Source organism: Scardinius erythrophthalmus, assembly GCF_964197995.2.
Source record: "Scardinius erythrophthalmus genome assembly, contig: HAP1_SCAFFOLD_46, whole genome shotgun sequence".
NCBI classification, from domain to species: domain Eukaryota; kingdom Metazoa; phylum Chordata; class Actinopteri; order Cypriniformes; family Leuciscidae; genus Scardinius; species Scardinius erythrophthalmus.
Genome location: NW_028296543.1, coordinates 134892 through 157510, shown reverse-complemented (window position 1 = coordinate 157510; position 22619 = coordinate 134892). Strand labels below are relative to the sequence as shown.

The 22619-nt window shown below is 41.2% G+C and overlaps 1 protein-coding gene across 1 annotated transcript; it reads right to left on the bottom strand.

Annotated features, from left to right (window-relative positions):
* Window positions 1-12835: 12835 nt before the first annotated feature.
* Window positions 12836-20593, bottom strand: LOC308686220 (uncharacterized protein; the record flags this gene model as incomplete). The annotated part of the gene is made up of 3 exons (XM_081394589.1): window positions 20295-20593; window positions 18185-19403; window positions 12836-13022 (listed from the first exon to the last, which is right to left on the bottom strand). The coding sequence occupies exons 1-3, from the start codon at window positions 20491-20493 to the stop codon at window positions 12836-12838; spliced, it is 1605 nt and encodes a 534-aa protein (XP_081250715.1). The 5' UTR covers window positions 20494-20593.
* Window positions 20594-22619: the final 2026 nt, after the last annotated feature.

Sequence of the window (22619 nt, the reverse complement as noted above, 5' to 3'; positions counted from 1 at the left end):
ACTTTAACGTAATCTTTTGAGTTGCATGGACTTCAGTCCCTGTTTGTGGAGTTTACTCAAAAAAGAGCTTGCGATAAGTTGCCTTATTTTTTTAAGTTGACCCAACTTTTTTTTTTTTACAGTGCATAAGTTAACCATATCGACACCACCCTTTAACCAGAAACCCCAAAACTGAGCCATAACCCAGCCTAATCTTACCCAAACAATGTGAACAAATAAGGCACAAGAAAATTCAATTCTCAAAAATAGTTTATTTAACAATAGGCACAAGCCAATAATAATACATTATTATTATTTTCTATTTTTTAGCACATTCAAAGCTTAACATCTTATTACCACCTCAAAGTGCCTTTAATTTCAAAATGTTCTGGTCTGTCTTAAACAGTAGTTTACTTATTGTAGTAATGCACAAGCCAAAAAAAAAAAAAAAAAAAAAAAAAAACTAGAATTTGTGAACATTATTTTAGTTGCCTGAACAGCCAACTATGTACAACATTTTTCAATTCTAACTAAATGAATCTATCAATGAATCTAGCACTGAAATTTAAACATATTATAATGTAATTTTACTCTCAACAAACATAGAGCAAATAAAAAAAAATACTTAAAACAAATTTGCACATAAGTGTTTGTATGTGTGAGGTAGAAAGTGATGCTATTTAGGACTGTCCTCAGGAAGTGAAGTACAGCTCTGCAGCCCCTCTTTTCTCCTCAAGCACTCCCCAGACAGCAACATAGTGTCGGCCCAGATCCGGCCCACATCTGGACCGTGTGAAATCCACATGAACCAGATTTGGGCCAGATCTGGGCTGATACTATCAGGAGCAAGCTGAATCCATCTTTGTATTGTTGCTTCTATCTCCTGATCAGTGGCATGTGTCAGACGATTTTTTCCTCACAGCAGCTAAAAGACAAAATACTAAATTAATAAATACATATACAAATATTCATCCACCTACTGTAAATAAATTTAGGTAACAGGGCAGTGAATCAGCTACCATAGAGGCAAAAGTTCACTTCAATAAAGAACAAGGTGACATCCGAGTTTGAATTCAGGTATTTAAAAAAGCTACAAAAAAGAGATGTTCTTCTATTTTTTAAAGATTGCCATTACATAACCTGCCAAAATAACCTTCGTACCCGCCACGGTCGATTTTTAATCGAGGTTAAGGTTAAATAAAAATACAAAAAAAAATAATAAGAGAGCTGTAAGCACATCGCAGACTTGATCTGTTTCAGCATGAGTGCAAAAGAGAACCCATGTGGTTGCATATCTGCTGTATGTATTACATCTAATGTTAGGTCGTACACAATATAGACTGAAAAAAAAAATAGGGTCGTACACAACATAGCTTCACTTACCTGAACAGCGGTTCGGTTGTCTGACAGACGTCGTCTTCACCCTTCAGCGGGAGAAATTTCAAACGATGCATTACGTGAACCTTATCCACCAAACAGAAAGCTGCTGTTACGGAGATCGCAACAATAAACAATAGTTCACTGCACAGTTAACTGTATATATTTTTAAATAAACTGTTATTTAGAATATATATATATATATATATATATATATATATATATATATATATATATATATATATATATATATATATATAAATATATATATAGTAAGTTTTAACATGATTTTGTGGCGCTTAAACTAAAGAGTATGGAAAACTTAGGCTATTTTGTATGTGAATTAAGTTTTTTTATTAGAAATTCATAAAAACAAATTAAAATAAATAATTAAAAATATGTAACTCAATTGTCATGTTAGGAAAATGTATATTTTGTTCAGGTCAAATGGATTATGTTCATATTATTCATATTATTATTATTATTAATGATTAAAATCATTACATCTCTTTCGTAGTTTTGATAACTGCACCATCCATGGACAACACTTTAAACTGTTTTATTTCTACTGTGAAAAATTGTGGTGGTGGGGGGGACAATCCTTGAATATATAGTAGCGGCTTAAATACTTATAATTGTCCAGTAGGCTACACAAAGTATGGCCCATAATCGCTACACTGATCTGGGCCACACACCTCCCTTCCACAATCGGCCCAAATGTTGTCTGCCATCATGCAGTGCCATCATTGCCACACTTGCCCCACAGTTGGCTGACATGATCTGGGCCACACACCTCCCTTCCACAATCGGCCCAAATGTTGTCTGCCATCATGCAGCGCCATCATTGCCACACTTGCCCCACAGTTGGCTGACATGATCTGGGCCACACACCTCCCTTCCACAATCAGCCCAAATGTTGTCTGCCATCATGCAGTGCCATCATTGCCACACTTGCCCCACAGTTGGCTGACATGATCTGGGCCACACACCTCCCATCCACAATCGGCCCAAATGTTGTCTGCCGTCATGCATGCAGTGCCATCATTGCCACACATGGCCACAGTTGGCTGACATGATGCATGCCAGTGCCGGCAACACACCAGCAGTGCCATTGTGAGGCCACATTTGGGCCAAGTCTGTTTGCTATGTGGGTAGTAGACAATAGAACAAGATTTATACTTCATCCACGGTGTTTGAAAACATACGCAGCTTGTGCATGGACCCAGCCCCTAAAGTAAGCCCTCACTGCCAGCTGCCACCCACATTTAGTAGGGCAGCATGGTACCATTTTTCAGAACCGGTCTGATACCAAAACTGCACTGTACGCACTGCACCTGTGGCATTTCCATCTTACACACGTATACAAACAAACGGCTTCTGAAGACAAGATAACGAGATCAGCAGTTTAAGACATTAAATTTATAAGCACATGACACAAGACACTTCTCTTTAAATATGAACTTGATTTTATTGATTATTCTAACACATAAAACTAATATCTAACACATAAACACACGAAAACATACATTCACACGAGTTGCAGAAAGAATGAAAATGGAGAATGAGTTTTAAAAGAGTGAAATGATGAAATCCCAAATTTCTAGCACTATATGCACTCACTTTATAACGGACCATCAATCTTTAATTTAACCCTTCTATTGTTTCTTAGATAGGGTTATTACATTTTTTTATCAATGCACCAGTTCGCTTAGAATCTGGATGACCTACTTGCATTTGTGTGTTTGATGGGGATCCCCTTCGTCGGTGTCCTTTGGCTGAAAAGGAGGGTTTTCAGGCTTGTTGATTCACTGGAGGACTTTTTGTGTCTGAAAGGGACATCTTGGGAAGCTAATCACATTGGTGTGTTGATGATGAATGGAAACTGAGTCTCGCTCGTGGCTGTTTGAAGTATGTCTTCTCCTGTTATTTTCACTTGCACTTCATGTCACATGTATAGTATAGCATTCTCTGTCAGCACCGAGAGCTTTACATGTGATAAATGCAGGGAGATTGTAAGGCTGACGGAGAATATTTCAGAACTAGAGACACGCATCCAAACTTTAATCGAGGATAGTAAGAATGCAAGGGCTTTAGATAGTGCTTTGAATGCAAATAGCTTAGTGAACTCTGTACATTGTTCGGTTCTGGCTGTAGAGCCCGTGCAGTGGGGTGACCGTGAGACGCTGTAGTCGTGGGACAAAACACCACTCTTCTGATCCGATTACAAAATTAAACCGATTCTCCCCAGTCAGTGAAACACCCACTGTGAATTCTGTTGAATGTGCCCTATTTATTGGCTATTCTATTACACGGAACGTGAAAATAGAGACACCAGGCACCATAGTAACATGTTTGCCAGGAGCCAGATCGCCTGACATCAAAGCAAATGTAAAAGTGCTGGCTAATGCTAATCGTAAATTCTCTAAGATTATTATTCCCGCCGTCACTTATGATGTTCGACTTCGCCAGTCGGAGATCACTAAAATTAACGTTAAAGAGGTGTGTGAACTCGCAAGTACGATGTCAGACACTGTGATTTGATCTGGTTCCCTTTCTGTTCGCCGGAGTGATGAGATACTTAGTAGACTGTCCTCACTCAATGGCTGGCTTTCTAAGTGGTGTCCACAAAATAATATAGAATTCATAGACAATTGGAAAAGGTTTTGGGGCAGACCTGACCTGTTGAAAAGAGATGGTATTCATCCATCCTGGGATGGTGCTTCTCTTCTCTCTAGTAATGTGGCACATAGTCTTAGAGCTCAAACGTGACAAATTGGGGCTCAGGTCAGGAAGCAGACAGACTGGCTAAACCGACTGTCTGTTAGCTGTCTCACGTCACAGAAGTCCGATAAATCCCATCACACAGATACTCTTTCACTTAGATATCATCATATAGATATTGTGTCTGTTCCCGAATTAGGAAATACAAAAAACTCCCAAACCCATTGATGTTCAACAAATAAAAAACAAATATAATACGGATGAACATAAATGATAAAGCTCGGGTTGCTGAGTATTCGATCCCTTACTTCAAAAGCACTTATTGTTAATGATATGATTACAGACTATAACCTAGATGTGCTGTGTTTGACAGAAACCTGGCTTAAACCAGACAATTACATTACTTTAAATGAGTCCACCCCCCAAGATTACTGTTATAAACATGAGCCTCATCTGAAAGGCAAAGGGGGAGGTGTTGCTGTAATTTATAGTAATATCCTCAGTCACTATCTAGTTTAAATGATAAATCACATTTGAGATTTGTGCTGGCTACTGTATACAGGGCATCAGGGCACCATACAGACTTTATCAAAGAATTTGCTGCTTTTTTTATCAGCGTTAGTACAGGCTGCAGATAAAGTCCTTATTGTTGGTGATTTTAATATACAAGTAGATAATGAAAAAGATGCATTGGGATTGGCATTTAGAGACATTAATTCTATTGCAGTTAGACAACACATGTCAGGACCTACTCATTGTCATAATCATACTTTATATCTAATATTATCACATGGAATCATTGTTGATGCCGTCGAAATTCTACAGCAGAGAGATGACATCTCAGATCATTATCTAGTCTTGTGTATACTTCATTTAGCCAAGGCTGCAAACCTGACTCTGTGTTACAAATATGTTAGACCTATCACTTCTGCCACTAAAGATTGTTTTATTAATAATATTCCTGATCAGTTTCATCTCCTCAGCATCCCAGACAACTTAGAAGAACTAGAGTTTTTTTTTTTTCACATTTCATGGTGAGAGAGCACAACTGCATACAGAGAGGCCTTAAAAACAGCTAGATCTGCTTATTTTTCAACATTCTTAGAAGAAAATAAACAAAACTCTAGTTATTTATTTGAAACAGTGGCTAAATTAACAAAAAATAAAGCTTCAACCCCAGACGTTTCCAAGCAGCACAGCAGTAATGACTTTTGAACTTCTTTACTTACAATATTTATAATATTAGGGAGAAAATTATAACTATGCAACCGTCTACTACAGTATCGCATCAGGCAGTGCATTGTAGTCTCCCTAAGAAAATTCGATTAATTCATTGCTATAAGAGAGGAAGAATTTTCTAAACTCGTTAAATCATCTAAATCGACAAGTTTTTCTCTGATTTCTTTCTTAGATTTCTAAGATTCACAGTATCAGCAGAAGCAGCAGTTGATCGCAGATACAATGATGCCCATTCTCGCACTCGGTCAGTTGTGGAGTGGGCGATTGGGCAGCTGAAATGTCGGTGGCGCTGCCTTGACAGGACAGGGGGGATGCTGTTATACCGTCCTGACAAGGTTTACCGCATCATACTGGACTGTGGAGTGCTGCACAATGTCGCTCACAGGCATGGCATACCCCTTGGTGAGGTGGGGGCACCGCCAGATGACCCTGACCCAGGACCAGTATATGTGCAGCACAATCAACAAGCCATTCAGGCCCGTCAACATGTAATTGTGACAATTTAAATGGTACTCAGACACAAAGTTCATTTTTTGACCAATTCCTTTAATGAATGGCTTATTTCTGTGAGTGCGTCAGTGACATTTTTCAGGTGACTGTTAATTTCTCCAATGGCCCTAACAATTTGCTGTTGTGACTCCAGAACAGCATGCGTCAAGACGCGGCCAGATGGACGGGCTTCAGCACTGGGGGGAGCAATAGAGACACCGGAGACGCTGGACTGTATGGGTTCTGGCTGCTCCGGTGGTGCGGACTCTGAGTGCGTGCCAGTGGACGTTCCTGCTGTTGTTCCTGCGGTTCCTAAGTCCAAATAAACACAGGCACATGTTAACAGTCATTTGAATCTGTTCCTTATTAATGGGTACACGCATTTGCAATAAAAGCAGTGGATACGTAAAATCTCTGGTGTAATTTTTGATACATTGCATGCATTTTAAAATTAAATGGTGGCTTGTAGGCTATGTATCAAAGTTAAGGAAATACATTTTAAATTAGTCACCTTGCTGGCAGTCCTGTAGTATATCCGAGTCTCCCATATCAACGGATATGATTCCAGAGATTAGCGTGTCTCCTACAATAGAGGCAACTCTCTGATCAAAGGGTGCAAGTTCATCGGCCCCTGTACCACCGCCTGTTCTGCCCACACTTTGTCGGTGCGCAGCAGTTCTCCGCTTAACTTCCACCTTTATGTCAGACCATTTCTTCTTCAGTTCATTTACGGTGTGACTCTCAGATCCTACCGCGTTGACTGCATCAGACAAACTCTCCCACTCTTTTTTTCTTTCTTTTGTTGTTAATTCCAGAGGACAAAGTTCCAAATAAAATATTTTTTCTTGTTTCTACCTCTGATAGTAGCACCTCTAATTCATTTTCAGTGAAATTTCGTTTTTTGCTTGCTTTTTTTCCAAATTGGACTAATTACCATATTTAAATTAATTTAATTGAGGGAGGAGACTGGGTGGGGCGTTGTGCTCGTGCATGTGCGCTCAATTTTACGCTAATTGGAATGTACAAAGAGAATATGCGTGGGATCCTTCGTACGCAGAGATTCATACATCTGTTTTTTTGTGTGCGTATTTACAGCTTTGTCCGTACACAATGTTTTAGTATGAATTCAACGCAAGTCTTTGTACATGAGGCCCCAGGTCTCTGAGTTGGTGCAGCAGGTGTCGAGGCAGCAGGTGCCTTGACAGGGTGTTACCTGTCATTCTGAAGTCAATTAGTTTTGGGGCAGGTGTTTGCTTGCGGTTGCAGGAAGTGGTTAGGGCTCTATGTAGCATAGAGAGGTTTTCAGGCCGACCTAGTGCTGGCGGCAGGAGGTCAGAAGGTAGTTGTTAACCTCTCAGTCACGAGAAGTCTGAAGGATTGAAGTGTTGCTCTGTCCTTATGGCGATGCCGATGTGAGCTTGCCTAAGCTGGGGTAGGCAAGGAGTCTGAAGCTTGTACATTACAGGACTCCTCGGGTGAGTCCTGTTCAGGGAGCTGTTTTGCTTGTGTCAGCAGCTCCTGTAGCTCTGAGTCAGGTGCGTCCAGCTGTCCTTGTGGAGCCTCCGATTGACACCTGTGTGAAGGGTGTGGAGGAGGATGTTGTCGTTTTCAGCCTGTGAGGGACCGAGAAGCCAAGAACAAGGAACACAAGCTTTGCACAAAAAATGGGTCTTTATTTGAACCCAAGAAAAAAAATTAACTTTACAAACTCATACATTTCTTACAAAAGTAAAATAAACAAACAGAAAATGAGATCAAAACAGTTAGACAAAAACCATCCAAACAAACTAAAACTGACCTGCTCAAATGAACAAAGCAACAGCTTATAAAGGAAAGGATGGGCCCATTACAAATTAAGAGGGGAAACAATTCATCTTTACATTCAACATATAACCTTAAATAAATCAAAATCAAATCAAACAGAGATATATAATAAATAAAGATAAGGAAAGCTAAATGTAATCAAATATCATAAATGTACAACTAAATAAATCAATTAATAAAGACAGTAACGTTTCTTCCTCCCCCGGGCAATTCCAGCAAATGGTATGTTCGGGCGGAACCAATAACGCTTAAGTTCTGTTCCTGCCCGGAATCTAATCTTCGTCACGCCAGGATGCGGTTGCAGCGGACCATGTCTGAAGTTCATCACGGACGGTAAACTTAAACTTAAAATAGAAACAAATATAAGTAACATATACAACGCAACTAATTTGTGTGCACTTCAAATCAGTAACAATGTATATAGAAATGTGCTGTAAATGTAAACATATGAAAACCCAATAAAGAAATAATTAATATTGTTTGTTTGGTGTGGTTATGATCCATCATTATACTGAAACAAATGAATGTAAATAACAAAGTAAGTTTAAATGGAGATTATTCTTAAATACATGTCCTTCGTGTAAGTGCATGCATGTGTGTGTGTGTGTGTGTGTGTGTGTGTGTGTGTGTGTGTGTGTGTGTGTGTGTGTGTGGTGTGTTGACACATCCACATTACCGCTCTTGTGCGGTCACCACTCGGGCCGTCACACAGCCGTTGGTCATCCTGTGGTTTTTGCAGGTTGAGGGTGCTGTCCTCCATGGCTTCTCCAAGGGGCTTGGCTGGTACCTGGGTTGTTGCCATGGTAACAGTTCTGTGCTGGTCCTGGGCATGCTCAGCATGCTCAGCTGCGTTGAATCTGGTTTGAACCTCAGTCTCTAGCTGGTATGTGAGGCTTTGAGCACAGGTCCGCTCCTTGTGGGACGCTGTGATCTGTTATGTGAGGTTGTTTACCTTCTGTTTCATACCCCTATGATGGGGTAAGGAGATGATAATCTTGATCAGCCCGGTGTGGCTGTAACTTTGGCTTGGGTCATGAGTTGTTGGTCCTCTTCTCTCATGGTGTAGTTACGTTTGACTCTGGTGCTGTAGGATGTCAGCAGCCTTGGTGGAACAGTGTTCCTCGCGATGGCTTGTCAGTCCTTTCGGTCTCCTGTCTGGTTAGGGTCAGGTTAAACAGAGGATCTGCAACATTTTTGGCACACTAGGGGTGAGAGACTAATGCATGACCCTAAAGAGTTCAGAGCTAAGGTTTAATAGGTTAGCTAGGTATGTAGCATAAAGCTAGGTGTTCATGTGTAGCTTGTGGGTCTTGTATCCTTATCATCTTGTCTGTGGATGTTAGTAGGCTAAGACTTGTGTGGTTCCGAGAATATTTTCTGGAAAGGGCATAAGCCGAGAGGAAATAAATGACTTAAGATGGTTCTTATGGCCAAATTATTACTCTGGACTTAACTGGTGGTTCACAACGGGCTTGACGAATTGAAGGATTTTTCCTATTCAGATTATGCTTATTATCAATCCTCAGGACTATAGTTATGCCCTTGTAATCGTTGAGATTACTTGTGTTGCTGTAACGGGAATGGCGGATTAATGCGTGCATGAAACACAGGTTTAATTTTTAACACATGGAAGGCGGGATGAATTCTCCTGTAAGCAGGAGGAAGTTTGAGTCGGACTGCCACCGGACTAATGATCTTGGTGACAGGAAATGGGCCGATGTATTTGGGAGCAAGCTTGTTAGATACGGATCGGAGAGGAATATTCTTGGTAGAAAGCCACATTTTTTGACCAACAACGTATACGGGAGGCTTCGACCGGTGGCGATCGGCTTTAGCCGTGGTGCGTGCCCCCACTTGGAGAAGAGTCTCACGGGCTCTACTCCAAGTGTGGCGACACCTCTGGACGAAGGCGTGAGCGGAGGGGACCGCGACTTCGGATTCCGTACTGGCAAAAACTGGTGGCTGGTAACCTAAACTACATTCAAACGGAGTAAGGCCTGTGGATGACACTGGTAACGAATTGTGGGCGTACTCCACCATAGAGAGTTGTTGACTCCAGGAGGAAGGATTCTTGGAAACCAAACATCGCAACACTCTCTCCAGATCTTGGTTGGCTCTCTCCGTTTGACCATTGCTTTGGGGATGAAACCCCGAAGAGAGACTGACAGTCGCCCCCAGTAACTTACAAAATTCTTGCCAAAATTTGGACACAAATTGGGGCCCCCTGTCGGAAACCACGTCCATCGGGAGGCCATGTAAGTGAAAGACATGATCTACGACAGTTACCGCTGTCTCCTTGGCGGAGGGTAATTTGGGCAAGGGAATAAAATGAGCCGCCTTCGAGAATCGGTCCACGACAGTCAAAACACCGAGCCTGCCTAGAGTTGAGTCTTTTGGTGGTTCTAATATATTCTAGATTCTTATGATCGGTCCATACAATAAAAGGTACCCCTGACCCTTCTAACCAGTGACGCCATTCCTCCAGCGCTAACTTGACTGTCAACAATTCTCTGTTACCAATGTCATAATTATGCTCGGCAGGTGATAAACGATGAGACAAAAACGCGCAAGGATGCATCTTGTCGTCTGTGGCAGAACGTTGGGAAAGAACTGCTCCTACCCCCACCTCTGACGTGCCGACCTCCACCACGAACTGACGTGATGGATCAGGGGCAACGAGGATGGGAGCCGAAAAGAAGTGGCTCTTGAGTTTGGCAAATACAGCCTCCGCTGTATCGGACCACCTGAACGTCATTCTGGGGGAGGTCAAGGCAGTCAGAGGTGTGACTAGTTGGCTGAAGTTGCGAATAAAACGCAGATAAAAATTGGCAAACCCCAGAAACCTCTGTAGGGCCTTACAGGAATCTGGACTTGGCCAATCTATCACAGCCTTAACCTTGTCAGGATCCATATGCACTCCCTCAGACGAGACGATGTACCCTAGAAAAGGAACAGACTGTGCATGAAAAACGCATTTCTCCGCCTTGACAAAAAGCCCATTCTCTAGCAACCTCTGAAGCACTCGTCTGACGTGCTGAACGTGTTCCTGGAGAGAAGATGAAAAAATCAATATGTCATCCAGGTAGACATATATGAATTGGTCAACCATATCTCTCAGCACATCATTGACGAGTGCCTGGAAGACCGCTGGGGAGTTGGACAGCCCGAACAGCATGACCAAGTATTCAAAGTGCCCCCTGGGGGTATTGAACGCGGTCTTCCATTCATCACCCTGCCTTATGCGAACCAAATGATAAGCGCTACGTAAATCCAATTTTGTGAAGATGGATGCTCCCTGTAATCACTCGAAGGCTGAAGACATCAACGGCAAAAGATAAGTATTCTTTACCGTGATGTTGTTCAACCCTCGGTAATCAATGCACGGTCGCAGAGACCCATCCTTCTTCCCCACAAAAAAGAACCCCGTCCCCGCTGGAGATGAGGAAGGTCTAATTGAATTTGGATGCTAGAGAATCAGAAATATATTTCTCCATAGCCTCCCTCTCTGGAACAGAAAGTGAATATAACTTGCCTTTAGGCGGAGACTCACCTGGCACTAAGTCTATGGCACAGTCATAGGGACGATGTGGAGGAAGAGAAGCAGCACAAGACTTACTGAACACTTCTCTCAGGTCCTGGTACTCCTCGGGCACGTTAGACAAATTCACCGCCTCCTCCTGGAATACAGACACAGGTACAGACGATCACGCAGACACTAGACACGACTCATGACACGTATTACTCCACATAGATACAGAATTGTGACCCCAATCGACTCTGGGATTATGTTGCGTAAGCCAGGGATGACCGAGTAGGACAGGTGCGAGGGGTGAGTTCATGAGGAGGAATGTTATTGTCTCAGTGTGGTTGCCAGATGTGATGAGAGTGATGGGTTCAGTAGCGTGTGAAATGTTGGGAAGTTGTTGTCCATTAAGAGCATTGACAGAAATATTGTACATGAGAGGGGAGACAGGGATGTGAAGACAGTCCTGAGTCCATAAAATTACCTTCTGCCCCCGAATCCAGTAAAGCCTTGGTGTCGTGTCTGTGGGTTGCCCACCTTAGTCTTACCGGAAGGAGAGTAGATGATGATGGTGATGATGAGGTCTTCTTGGCGGAGATCCCACCCGATAGTAGCCTCATTGTTACTACCGGGCTTGATCTTTTAACGGGCATGAGTGGATGAAGTGGCTCGCCTTCCCGCAGTATAGGCACAGTCCTTGGGATCCCGGGAAAGCCGAGCTCTACCCACCTGCATGGGCTCGGGATTGCAAACGGGACTGACCGTGTCCAGGTTGTCGGAGCGCAGGGTCTCCGTGCCGCGAAACGGATGGTTCTGTTGGAAGCGACCCATTCTGCTCAACCGAGCATCAACTCGTAGCGCCAGCTCAATAAGTCCATTCAAACTGGGAGGAAGGTCCAGCATACAAATCTCCCTCTGGACACGGTCAGCCAACCCATGCAGGAATCTATCCCACTGCGCCTCCTCGTTCCATCGGCACTCTGCAGCCAAGGTGCGGAACTGGATAGAATATTCCGACACCGAGCTGTTACATTGGCGGAGATCGGCGAGTAGTCTGGTCGCCTCCCTACCCGCCACCGCACGATCGAAAACCCTTCTCCTCTCCTCGGAGAGTGCCTGGAACGAGGCGCAGCATGGGTCTTGATTCTCCCACACCGCCGTTCCCCAGAGAGCCGCTTTGCCCGACAGCAGCGTCAGGACAAATGCCACCTTGGTCTGTTCCTGATTGAACGTCAGTGGCTGTAATGAAAAGTGCATAGAACATCGGGTCAGAAATGCTCTGCAAAACTCCGGTTCACCTGCATATCCCTCTGGTGTCGGTAGTCTCGGTTCACACTGCTGGTGCGGCTCTGGTGGAATGGGCTGAACGGGCGGTGTGGGCGGCGCAGTGGGAACTCTTAGCTGCTGTAGTTGTTGGGTGAGCTCGGACACCTGCGTCACAAGCGCTTGGACCGCCCGTCCTGTGTTGGAGATGCTCTCCTCTTGGGTGTCCATTCTTGCGATGCTTCGAGCCGCAAACTCGTCCCAAGTCGTAGCGCCTGCTACATCCATAATGTGGTCAGATTGTTCTGTAACGGATGACAGAACAGGATGTAAATACAATAACGCTCTTTATTAGTAGGCGGACACAAACGCTGGGTGGACAGTGACACAGGGACCTTGGTGGACAACAGGTACTGGTGCTCAAGTCCAATGATGATCCCTCATGACGGTGCTCAGATCCAGTAAATAATCCTTCATGACGGTGCTCGGTGATCCAGTGCAGAGTGCAGAGAATCCGGAAACGAACACGACGAAGACACGGGGAATCCAATCCACACGAAAGAACACAGGAACAGGCACAGGAAACACACCGGGAAACCACAACGATCTGACAACATGAGACACCAGTTACTGAACATATAAAGGGACAAAGAATTGAATCCAGCTGGCGCTGCTGATCACCGATGATCAGTGACCACGCCCATAGACACACACACACAACAGCACGCTAGACGAGAGAGAGACAGTGAATTCGTAAACCGTGACAGTTGCAGGGTCATAAAAATGAGTGCACTTGTTGAAAATAAACAAAATCACAAATAAAGGTGTCTCTGGTTCCTTTCTGGGCCCTATGGGAAATGGAACCACATTACAACAAGAGGGGAAATATAAATAAATCAAATAAATGAAAGAATAGACAAGTGAATAGCTGACGGCTATTATTATCAAAGTAAAATAAAATAAAAAAGGCTTAAGTAAGTGATCAAAACAGCAGGAATGATCTGAAATTTGGAATAATCAATAGCACTAGTGGCTGACCTTTTGATTTGCTTGGACCAACAATCCCTAGTGTGTTCCAGCTGCTGTGTGTTCAAGACCACACTGTGTGTGTGTCCCTTCAAAAGTTCAGTCAACATGCTGATAAAAATTCTTCTTACTATAAGAATTCTTCTCTAGCTACACAGTTTACATGTAGGCGTGGATTTATGGGTGGGCCTGGGTGAGATTGACCGGTGGCCCACCCAATCAGATTAATAAAAAACATTTAAATTTTAAATTTTAATAATAATAATAATGAATTAATAAATAATTTAATTTTATTAAATAGCTACAAAAGAAAAATATTATGTCGGCATATCACGTGTCAGTCCAGTGATGCTATCACGCTACACCGCTCTCCGTGCGCGCACTGACTTAACGTTGTGATAGTCTACATGCGAGTCACGTAACAGACAGATGACCGTCAGGTTTAAAGCAGCCGGGCCGGGAGGGCTGACTGACATGAGTTCAAGGCATAGGCCTATTTAAATTCACTACCGAAGTACCGATCTGCTATAGTTGATGTATTTATCAGGCGTGTATATAGGCGTAATTTGCGGGTGATGCGGGTGGGGCGGGTGATGTGGGTGGGGTGGGTGGGACGGGTGGGACATGTCTCCACCACTTTTTGCCAGGGTCGATATTGTCCCTCCCCACCACTTTTTAAAACATCTCGCGCCACTAATGTACCAATTCTACAAATAAATAAAACATCTCCAGTTAACTGGCAGAGATTCATTTTGTTCGTTTTTTAAGAGACGATCTGGCGCTGAAATGTGTTTTTTTAAATCAAGTGATCAAAGTGCTCGTTGCTGCTGCGATCAGTGGCGCGGATACAGTGTTTTCTCGTGTGGCTCGCGCACACGCCACACTATCTTCACTCGGACGCGCGCTTCAATCCGTCGTTCTGGTGAAATCACAAAACATAATGCACACAAACTTGTCCCTGTTTGATATACAACCACTGATGAACATAATCGGTTTTGATGAGGGAAAAAAAACTATACGAGAAAAAAAAAACCTATACGAGTGAGGATTAGAACCCAGAACCTCTGACACGGTTGGTGAAAGTTCTACCACTGGACAACATATATTAGGCTACATCTCATTAAACGACAAATTAAACCCCATGTGGCCTACTATTTAAATCGATTGCAGGACATCGTAATGTTATTGTACATATATCTGATTTAGCAAAGTATATAAGCCTAAAAAACGAGGCCCCTCCGTATATTCACCAGGCCCACCTATTAATGAAGTTCTGTATCTGCCACTGTTTACATGTAATTAAATTTAGATTGAATTGACAAGGTAACTGCAAATTTAGCCGACAGCACTCAGCAAGGACTACTCCTAAACTAGTGATGGTGAAATTCAGCTGAGAAGAATTGAAAGTAAAGGAAAGAGAAAGTGAAAAATCAGAACCCTAACTGGGGTTAAAGTAAAAGTATTTTAGATCACTTTGCATTGTGCACAGCACAAGGTGCCTTGCCTTGCCCCCATTAGCTACATCTCTCCCTAAACCTTCTTCTATAGACCATTTCAAGGATGTAAACAATAACATTCCGTTGGAATGCTACTGCGCATGTCTGGCCCTGAAGCACTTCCGGTGGCGCCATTTTTAAACCACAGCTGTCAAAACAAAATGACTAGCACATACTTTTTAAGTCTAGCTAAAACAGAACAGTTAAGATATTTAAAAAAAATTCAAATCGGCGATAGCGTGGAATTACCGGACCCTTTAAATCAGACGCTGAGGCGACAACTATTCACTCAGAACGTAAAACATTTACCTGAAGTGTCGTATCCAGACGTGTACCATTATCTGGTTGAGACCGAGTGTGTCTACACGAGAGAAGCGGTCAAGGCATATCGTAGCTTAGATGCTTACAACTACTTCCTTAGTGGAAAAGTTGGAAACATTTGTTCCTACAGTGTGGACGATGTTTGTCTTGTATTTGGTGAAGTTGGAGCAAGTCAGACATTGTCAAAAACGTACTCTGCGTGGTTCGTTGCTAAGGTGACCGGGGAGGTTATTAGTGGGCATTGCACTTGCATGGCTGGGTAAATATGTCTTTTCAAATAATAAATTACATTACTAATAATTGTTGTGTTCTATTATCACCTATTGCATAATTAATTATTTCATACGTTTGGAAATATTTGTGGTTAGGTTAGGTGAAGTGTGTAGCCAAGTTGCTGCGATCCTGGTTGCTGTGGAACAGTGTGTTAGAGAAGGTTTGAATGCTCCATCTGTAACATCTGAGACCTGCATGTGGTCACGAATAAACAAGAAGGTGCATGCAATTCAATTCTGGCTAACGTGTTTTTGTTGTTGTTGTTTTAATTCATTAAATAAAAATTCTAATTCTAATCACATCCCTTGTGAAAATTAAATATGGTTTTACTGCAAATAGAAAACATGGTTATTTTAGTTAAACCACGGTAACCACAAAATTAACCATAGTTTTGCAACACTTACCATAGTTTAACCATGGCATTTATAATAAAACTGTGGTTATACAAATGAGTATAAAAAAACGAAACAAAAACATGGTTACTAGACTTGGTTAATAACCATAGTTAATTTTCATAAGGGGTGTGTTGCTGCTTTTATGTAAAAGTAGATACTCGCAGTAAATGTATAATCCCACTTTGTTTTAGATTGATCCAAAACCAGTGGCAGACATAGACTTTTCCAAGCCTGTCAGACAAAGAGCAATTCAGAGTAGGGAGCCCATCTTACCCACTGTAGTCACACCGGTCTCACCAAGCATGCTTTTTAAGTCACTGAAGGTAAGGAATTTGCAGAAACCTGATGACAATATATGCAAAACACATGTTTCTAGATGGTTTGCATGGATATATACACATGTATCTAACTATATCTGTGAAATAAATAAAAAACATTTCATGTTTTTCTATACACGTACAGTATATGTGTGTGTGCATTTGTATGGATTTAATCATCAAATAGGAACTTTTTAAGGACAAAACAGGTCATAGAAAAGTAGTTATGATTTTGACTAGTTACTAGATTGTTAATATTGTGTTACTCATTTGTTCCTGTGTAGTTATTCGTTAACGAAGGAACCATATTCTAAAGTGTTACCAATTAATGTAAACCAAATGCAATACAGATATGTAACTATACCGTCATCACCATATACATTCACTCTTAACATGTTTTTTTTATAATCTGTTTTGTGCTACACAAATAAATTTGACAATGAGTATGACTTAATGTGATTGTGATTTCAGAATGAGATCCCAGACTGTGCACTGTTTACCACTATAACTGTAGGTAGTGATACAGACACTGCATCTGAGGGAGAGCAGGAGAACACAGACAGGGTTGATGTTCTGACTACAGCTGAGGCAGATGTTCTGACTACAGCTGAGGCAGATGTTCTGACTACAGCTGAGGCAGATTCTAGTGAGGAAGCACATGTAGCAGTTCCGGGTGACACACCTTGTACCAACAGCACTGTAGATGCAACAAACTTGCCAAAGCCCCTTACACAGTTTTTTGATGAGAAGCACAGTTTATTGTCACAAGATGAACTGCAAAATGAGCTAGATAAAATCATGCAAACCATCCCTACTTACTTTAATGAACTGAATTGTAAGCACCTCCAAGAAAACACACTGGGTCAGTCCTCTTGTGAACAGTGGTTTGAGCAGAGACAGGGCAGAATCACCGCTAGCCACTTTAATGAGGTAATAAGAAGCAAGACAAGTCAAGCTAGCGTGACATCTAAAATCATGGGCTACACATCCAGCAGAAATGTACCAGCCTTAGCTTGGGGAAAGAATAATGAAAAACTAGCTAGAGAAGCATTTACTTCAAACCAGATGACTTGTCATGACAGCTTGATAGTGGAAGAAATAGGGTTAGTAGTAAATCCAAAGTTTCCTCATTTAGGATCCAGCCCAGATGGAATAGTCCATTGCAAGTGCTGTCCACGTGCAACACTTGAAATAAAATGCCCCTTAAAGTATGCAAATATGTCCATAACTGATGCTATCAAGAGCAAAGATTTCTGTCTGGGGAAAAACTTTGAGCTCAAACATAACCATGCGTACTATGCACAAGTTCAGGGGCAAATGGCAGTGTGTGAACTCAAAACATCTTTCTTTGTCATTTGGACAACAGAAGACTGCCACATTCAGAAAGTAGAGTTCTCTGAAGAGTACTGGGCTCAGATCAGAACAAAACTGGACCTCTTCTACAGACAGCACATTCTCACAGAAATTTGCACACACAAACTGAGGAAACAATTTCTGATTGCAGAGACTTCCTGTTTGTGTAAAAGAAGGTCTAAAACATCAGTCACCCAGTGCTCTGTCTGTCACAAGGTGTTTCACCTGAAATGTCTAGGCTTAAAAAGGCATCCTGGTGAGCAATGGTTTTGTTCAGTGTGTTCACCATAATCCAGATACATGTGAAATCATACCCAGCCTTCCAAGTAATTTGTTAAAATTTTTATTTTTGTTATTTAATACATTCAATCAATTGCAGGACAACAAATATTCTCATTAAACAAATGTTTAATAATTGTAGATAGTTAGAAAAAAAAAAATAATTAAATACCAAACATAAATCCAATAGAACTCTATATACAACATATATATACATAATTCTGTACACAATCATTCAATAACAAAATAAAAGGTTTTCAACCACTTGTCAGTGTCTCATGTTTTTTTTTTTTTGTTTTTTTTTTTTACCGAATTAATGACTTGTCCAAATTAGATAGTGCAGAACAAACCAAAATAATTTTATCTACAGTTGCCACTGTGTCTTTTGATCTTCGCTTCACCAAGTTTATTGGGAGTGTATGTCTTAAAATGCTGTACTTTTTAATTCGACCAATAGCTCTTTCCACATGAATCCTCAACCTTGACATTTGACGTGACACAGATACTTCTTGTCCTGAAAGCTGTGTCTTTCCACGGGTTGAAGCAGGTATGAGTAGCTGGACTCCTTTCGCAGCGAAATACTCCGGGAAACTGAACCCTCTGTCAGCCATGACAATGTCTCCCTCTTCCAAAAGATCAATTAAACCAGATGATTTTGTGATTGTTTTGTCACTGGCTCTACCACCCCAAGACTTGGAAAGGAATGTGATTGACCCTGTTGGACTAATGCCAACCAGGAATTTGATGGTGTTGTGGGACTTATAGTTGGAGTATGTCATTGTTCTTGCACTGAGTGATGTTGGTCGGTCAATGAAAATCTCGCTGCAGTCTATGATACACCTCACTGAATTGAATGGGGGGCTTTTGAACAGGGCAGGAAGATGCTTTTTAATCTCTTCTCTAGAAGGCCAATGAATTAGAGCGCTGAAACGCTGTGTCATCACGTTCAACCAGTCATGAAATATTGCAGAGATTGTTGCACAACTGCAATGAAACCTGAAGGCAAGATCTTTATGAGTGAGGCCAAGTCTCAGTTTCATTAAGACTAAGTAAAAATGGAGAGGTGTTGAAGGACTCTGTGTTCTCGGACTCCAAGCAGTGGTAAGATATGTCAAAAGGGCAAAAAACACTTTGGATGAGCGAAGGCCAGTGTAGAAGTGAATGACTTGATCATCGTTTAAATCCACATCAGATTTCAGTTGTTTCCTCTCACGGGTTAGAGTTTGTACCTTTGAATCTAGGCTTCTCACTTGCTCTTTGTAGGATGTGTTCTGTTTCTGCATATCTTCAATATCACTCATAGTGAGATCTGTTCCAACACACATATCATTGAAGGACTTAACTTGTGTTACATTTATGTCCATGTCCTGCACTTCCTCAGTAGGCTGAACTCCAAAGCTCATCTCAGAGACCTCTGATGCTCGTCTCAGAGACCTCTGATATCGGTCCATTTTTCTAGAGGTGTCAGGTCTGTGAGGAAGCTTTGATGGTATGTAATCTGGATTTAGAGGATCATCTGATGGCTTTCCTAAAGACACAAGTAGAAAAACATTATTGGGATAGGTTATATATTTTACACATCACTGGTTGAAGATAGATGACAAAGACCATTGAGCATTTTTAATGTAATCATCAATAAACTAGCTAGATATCAGTATGACCACTGCATACTGCGCTAACACTTTAAAAAGGGTCTTGTATTAGTAATATTTTAGGTAGCATGAACAAACAATTAACATTTTACAGCAAGTCTAATACATTTACAATTGTTCACAAGTTCATAATGTACAGCTTGATAGTGGCCTATGGCAAAATCGGGTTAAAACTTTAAAATCACAGTAATTAAAAACATAAGTATAAAAAGTTAAAAGTATATTACTTTAATATTTAATAAACGATGATTTGACTGCTTTTATTGCTCTCTTCATTTTTAAGTTGCTTTGGATAAAAGCGTCTGCTAAATTATTAAATTGAATATGTTTAAATCAACCAGGTTAATGAGAAATAAAAAATAACCATACTGTTATTGTTTAATGCATTAGTGCATGTTGGAATTAACATTAAACAAGCTTAATAAGTGATGAATAAGTAATGTTACACAATAAAACATTATTGTAAAGTGTTATACACTAACGTTAGTTGTCTAGCTAACGTTAGCTATCCATTCAGCTGACAACAATGTACGGCTACTTTGATAAGTTTCTAAAATAACATTTAGAAATGAAACGGAAAAAAAATCTGGCTATTTCACTGCAAACGTACCAAAATGCTAACGTTAGCTATTTAACGTTACATGCTATCTACCCATATGAAAACAATGACGGAGCCAAACTGCTAGCTCAAATAATGATTCATCATACTTAACTAGTTAACGTATAGAAATACAAATTATTTAGTGACAAAAATGTAGTTTACTTACCAGAGATAAAATGTGTGCTGCATATCCTAGAGTTGCTAGTTGGTATCCAGCCTTCTCTCTTCACGGCCGCAATCCAGGCGTCACGCTGTTGTTTATTTTTTGGAAATCTAAACGCTTTGATTTCCGAAAGCAAGTTAGTTCCGGGCCTAAGAGAACATCCAACAACCGAACAGCACGCTCCTAATTTAAATTTGGACATGTTTTATCGAATGAATATTAAAATAATCTAACAATTGGCATAAAAAAACCGCCTCCCGTCTGTTGTTTTGAATGTGCGCGATAACTAACCGGAAACGTCTGAGGGCCAATCACGTCACATCCTTCCATCTAAAAATAGCCGTTGAAATGGTCTATTGGTGGAACATCGCAAAAAACGTGTTTTTCTGCCAGCGCATCCCAACACCTCGTGAGCTTAGAATTGTAAGGTTCTATCTCCGTTTAGGGTAGTTCCGAGATATTGAGCATCAAAGTTTTTACATCCCAGCTGGCGAAACTGAGATGGAACCTTTTTATTTTATTAATAACTACTAACAAAATATTTTTTTACAAAAATAACACCACACAGGCATTAATAAACACCTAATGGATCAGATTATGTCAAAAACTCAATTTCGACCAAAAGTGGAGATAGAACCTTATAATTCTAAGCTCACGACCTGCATTTACAGACTTTTGGGTACTTTTCCATTCTCTTATCTCTTGTGACCAATTTTCTGCTGGGCATTACAGCATTCAGACTTTTACATGAGACAAGGGAAATTCTTCAACATAATCCCCCCTTTGGGACTAACTTTAGTCCCACCTTCACTTTTGTCCCAGAATGTATCTTCATGAATAAGCCTCTCTCTGTTATCTATCAATCATGGTCAATATTGACCATCCATCTTTCTTATCAATAGGCTTTCATCACAAAGGTACACTCTGGAGGAATAGTGAGACCAAACATCTCCACCCCCTTTTGACTGGAGTGGAGTAAAATATCTCACCTTCCAGTTGGATCATCACTCCGAAGGGATAGATTACTTTAAACATTTGATTTCCAGTAATCAACATATCTCAGTGTGCAGACTTGAAGTTAGGATTGTCCCACTGTGCCAGAAGAACTGCAAAGGTGCTTCCGGTGGCCTGGAGTGCTATCTGGGTTGCTCCATCATTGCCAGAGGTGCCCTGATCCTGCCTAGAGCGCTATCTGGTGTTGGAGCAGACAGCGGGTTTTTAAACCACCAGTTGAGTCTGCCCTTACTGGTCCGGCTATTGGCGACCGCACTTGTAATTAATTTCTCTTTTTACCCCGTGGAAACATTTTCCAGTGGTCTAATGCATGTACTTCACATTTAATTCATAAAAAACTTTAAAATGTTAAAAGAACTCTTTTATAGCGAATAAGTGATTAGTAAGTGATAAAAGTAGTAAAACCATCTTATCTTTTCCCTTTATATCTGGTTGCATTACCTCGTACGACGGGCAATGACCTGCTTCAAACCTTATGTCGTCCCCTCTCATACACATATTCATATTTGTGAAAGTTAGTGTGATTATATGTAAAAATATTCTCAGTAAGATTATAAGTGTAAAAAAATATATTCAGGAAGGGGTCCTTTATATAAAACCAAAGAAACAAATAAAAACCCTCTAACTAACTCCCTACTCTACCCATGTTCTAATTATCTATCTGATTTTGCCCCAAAAATAAAATACATAGTGTTACTACCTCCCTCTCTTTTCAAAAACAGAATCAAACTGTTAGAAATCAAAAGTAACAAGGTACCCCATTCCTTACTCCTTCACCAGAACTCCTTACAGGAAGTCGTCTAGCTCGTCCAGTCCTGGCCCAATTGGATACACTCTTGAGTTTGTGCACCCGATGTCAACTCCCAATGGTTTGACTGACACATTAATCATCTGTTTGGTGGCCATGTTGGCTAGCATGGATCTGAGAAAAGGCACAGCACAGCAGAACAACAAAAGAAAAATGACAACAGCCACAGATATTATTATTCCCACCTTAATGAACCATTCTTTCCAGGACCCAAATATAGAGTCAAACCAGTATCCAACGTGTCTGTCTCTCCCTGCATTTTCAGCAACTTCTTGTCTTAGATCCTTCAGCTTCTTCATGGCCCTAGTAAAAGCTCCATCAGAGGCTGTATTATTCGGAATAAAGGTGCAACAATCAGTTCCAAACATCGCACATACCCCTTTCTGCCAGTAACCAATTCAGAGCTTGTCTGTTTTGCCATGTCATTTTGCTGGTGTATTTTAGCTGATGGCCTAAGGCATCCATTGCTTGATCTTAGTCTTAATTGTTCTGTTTTTTCATCACTC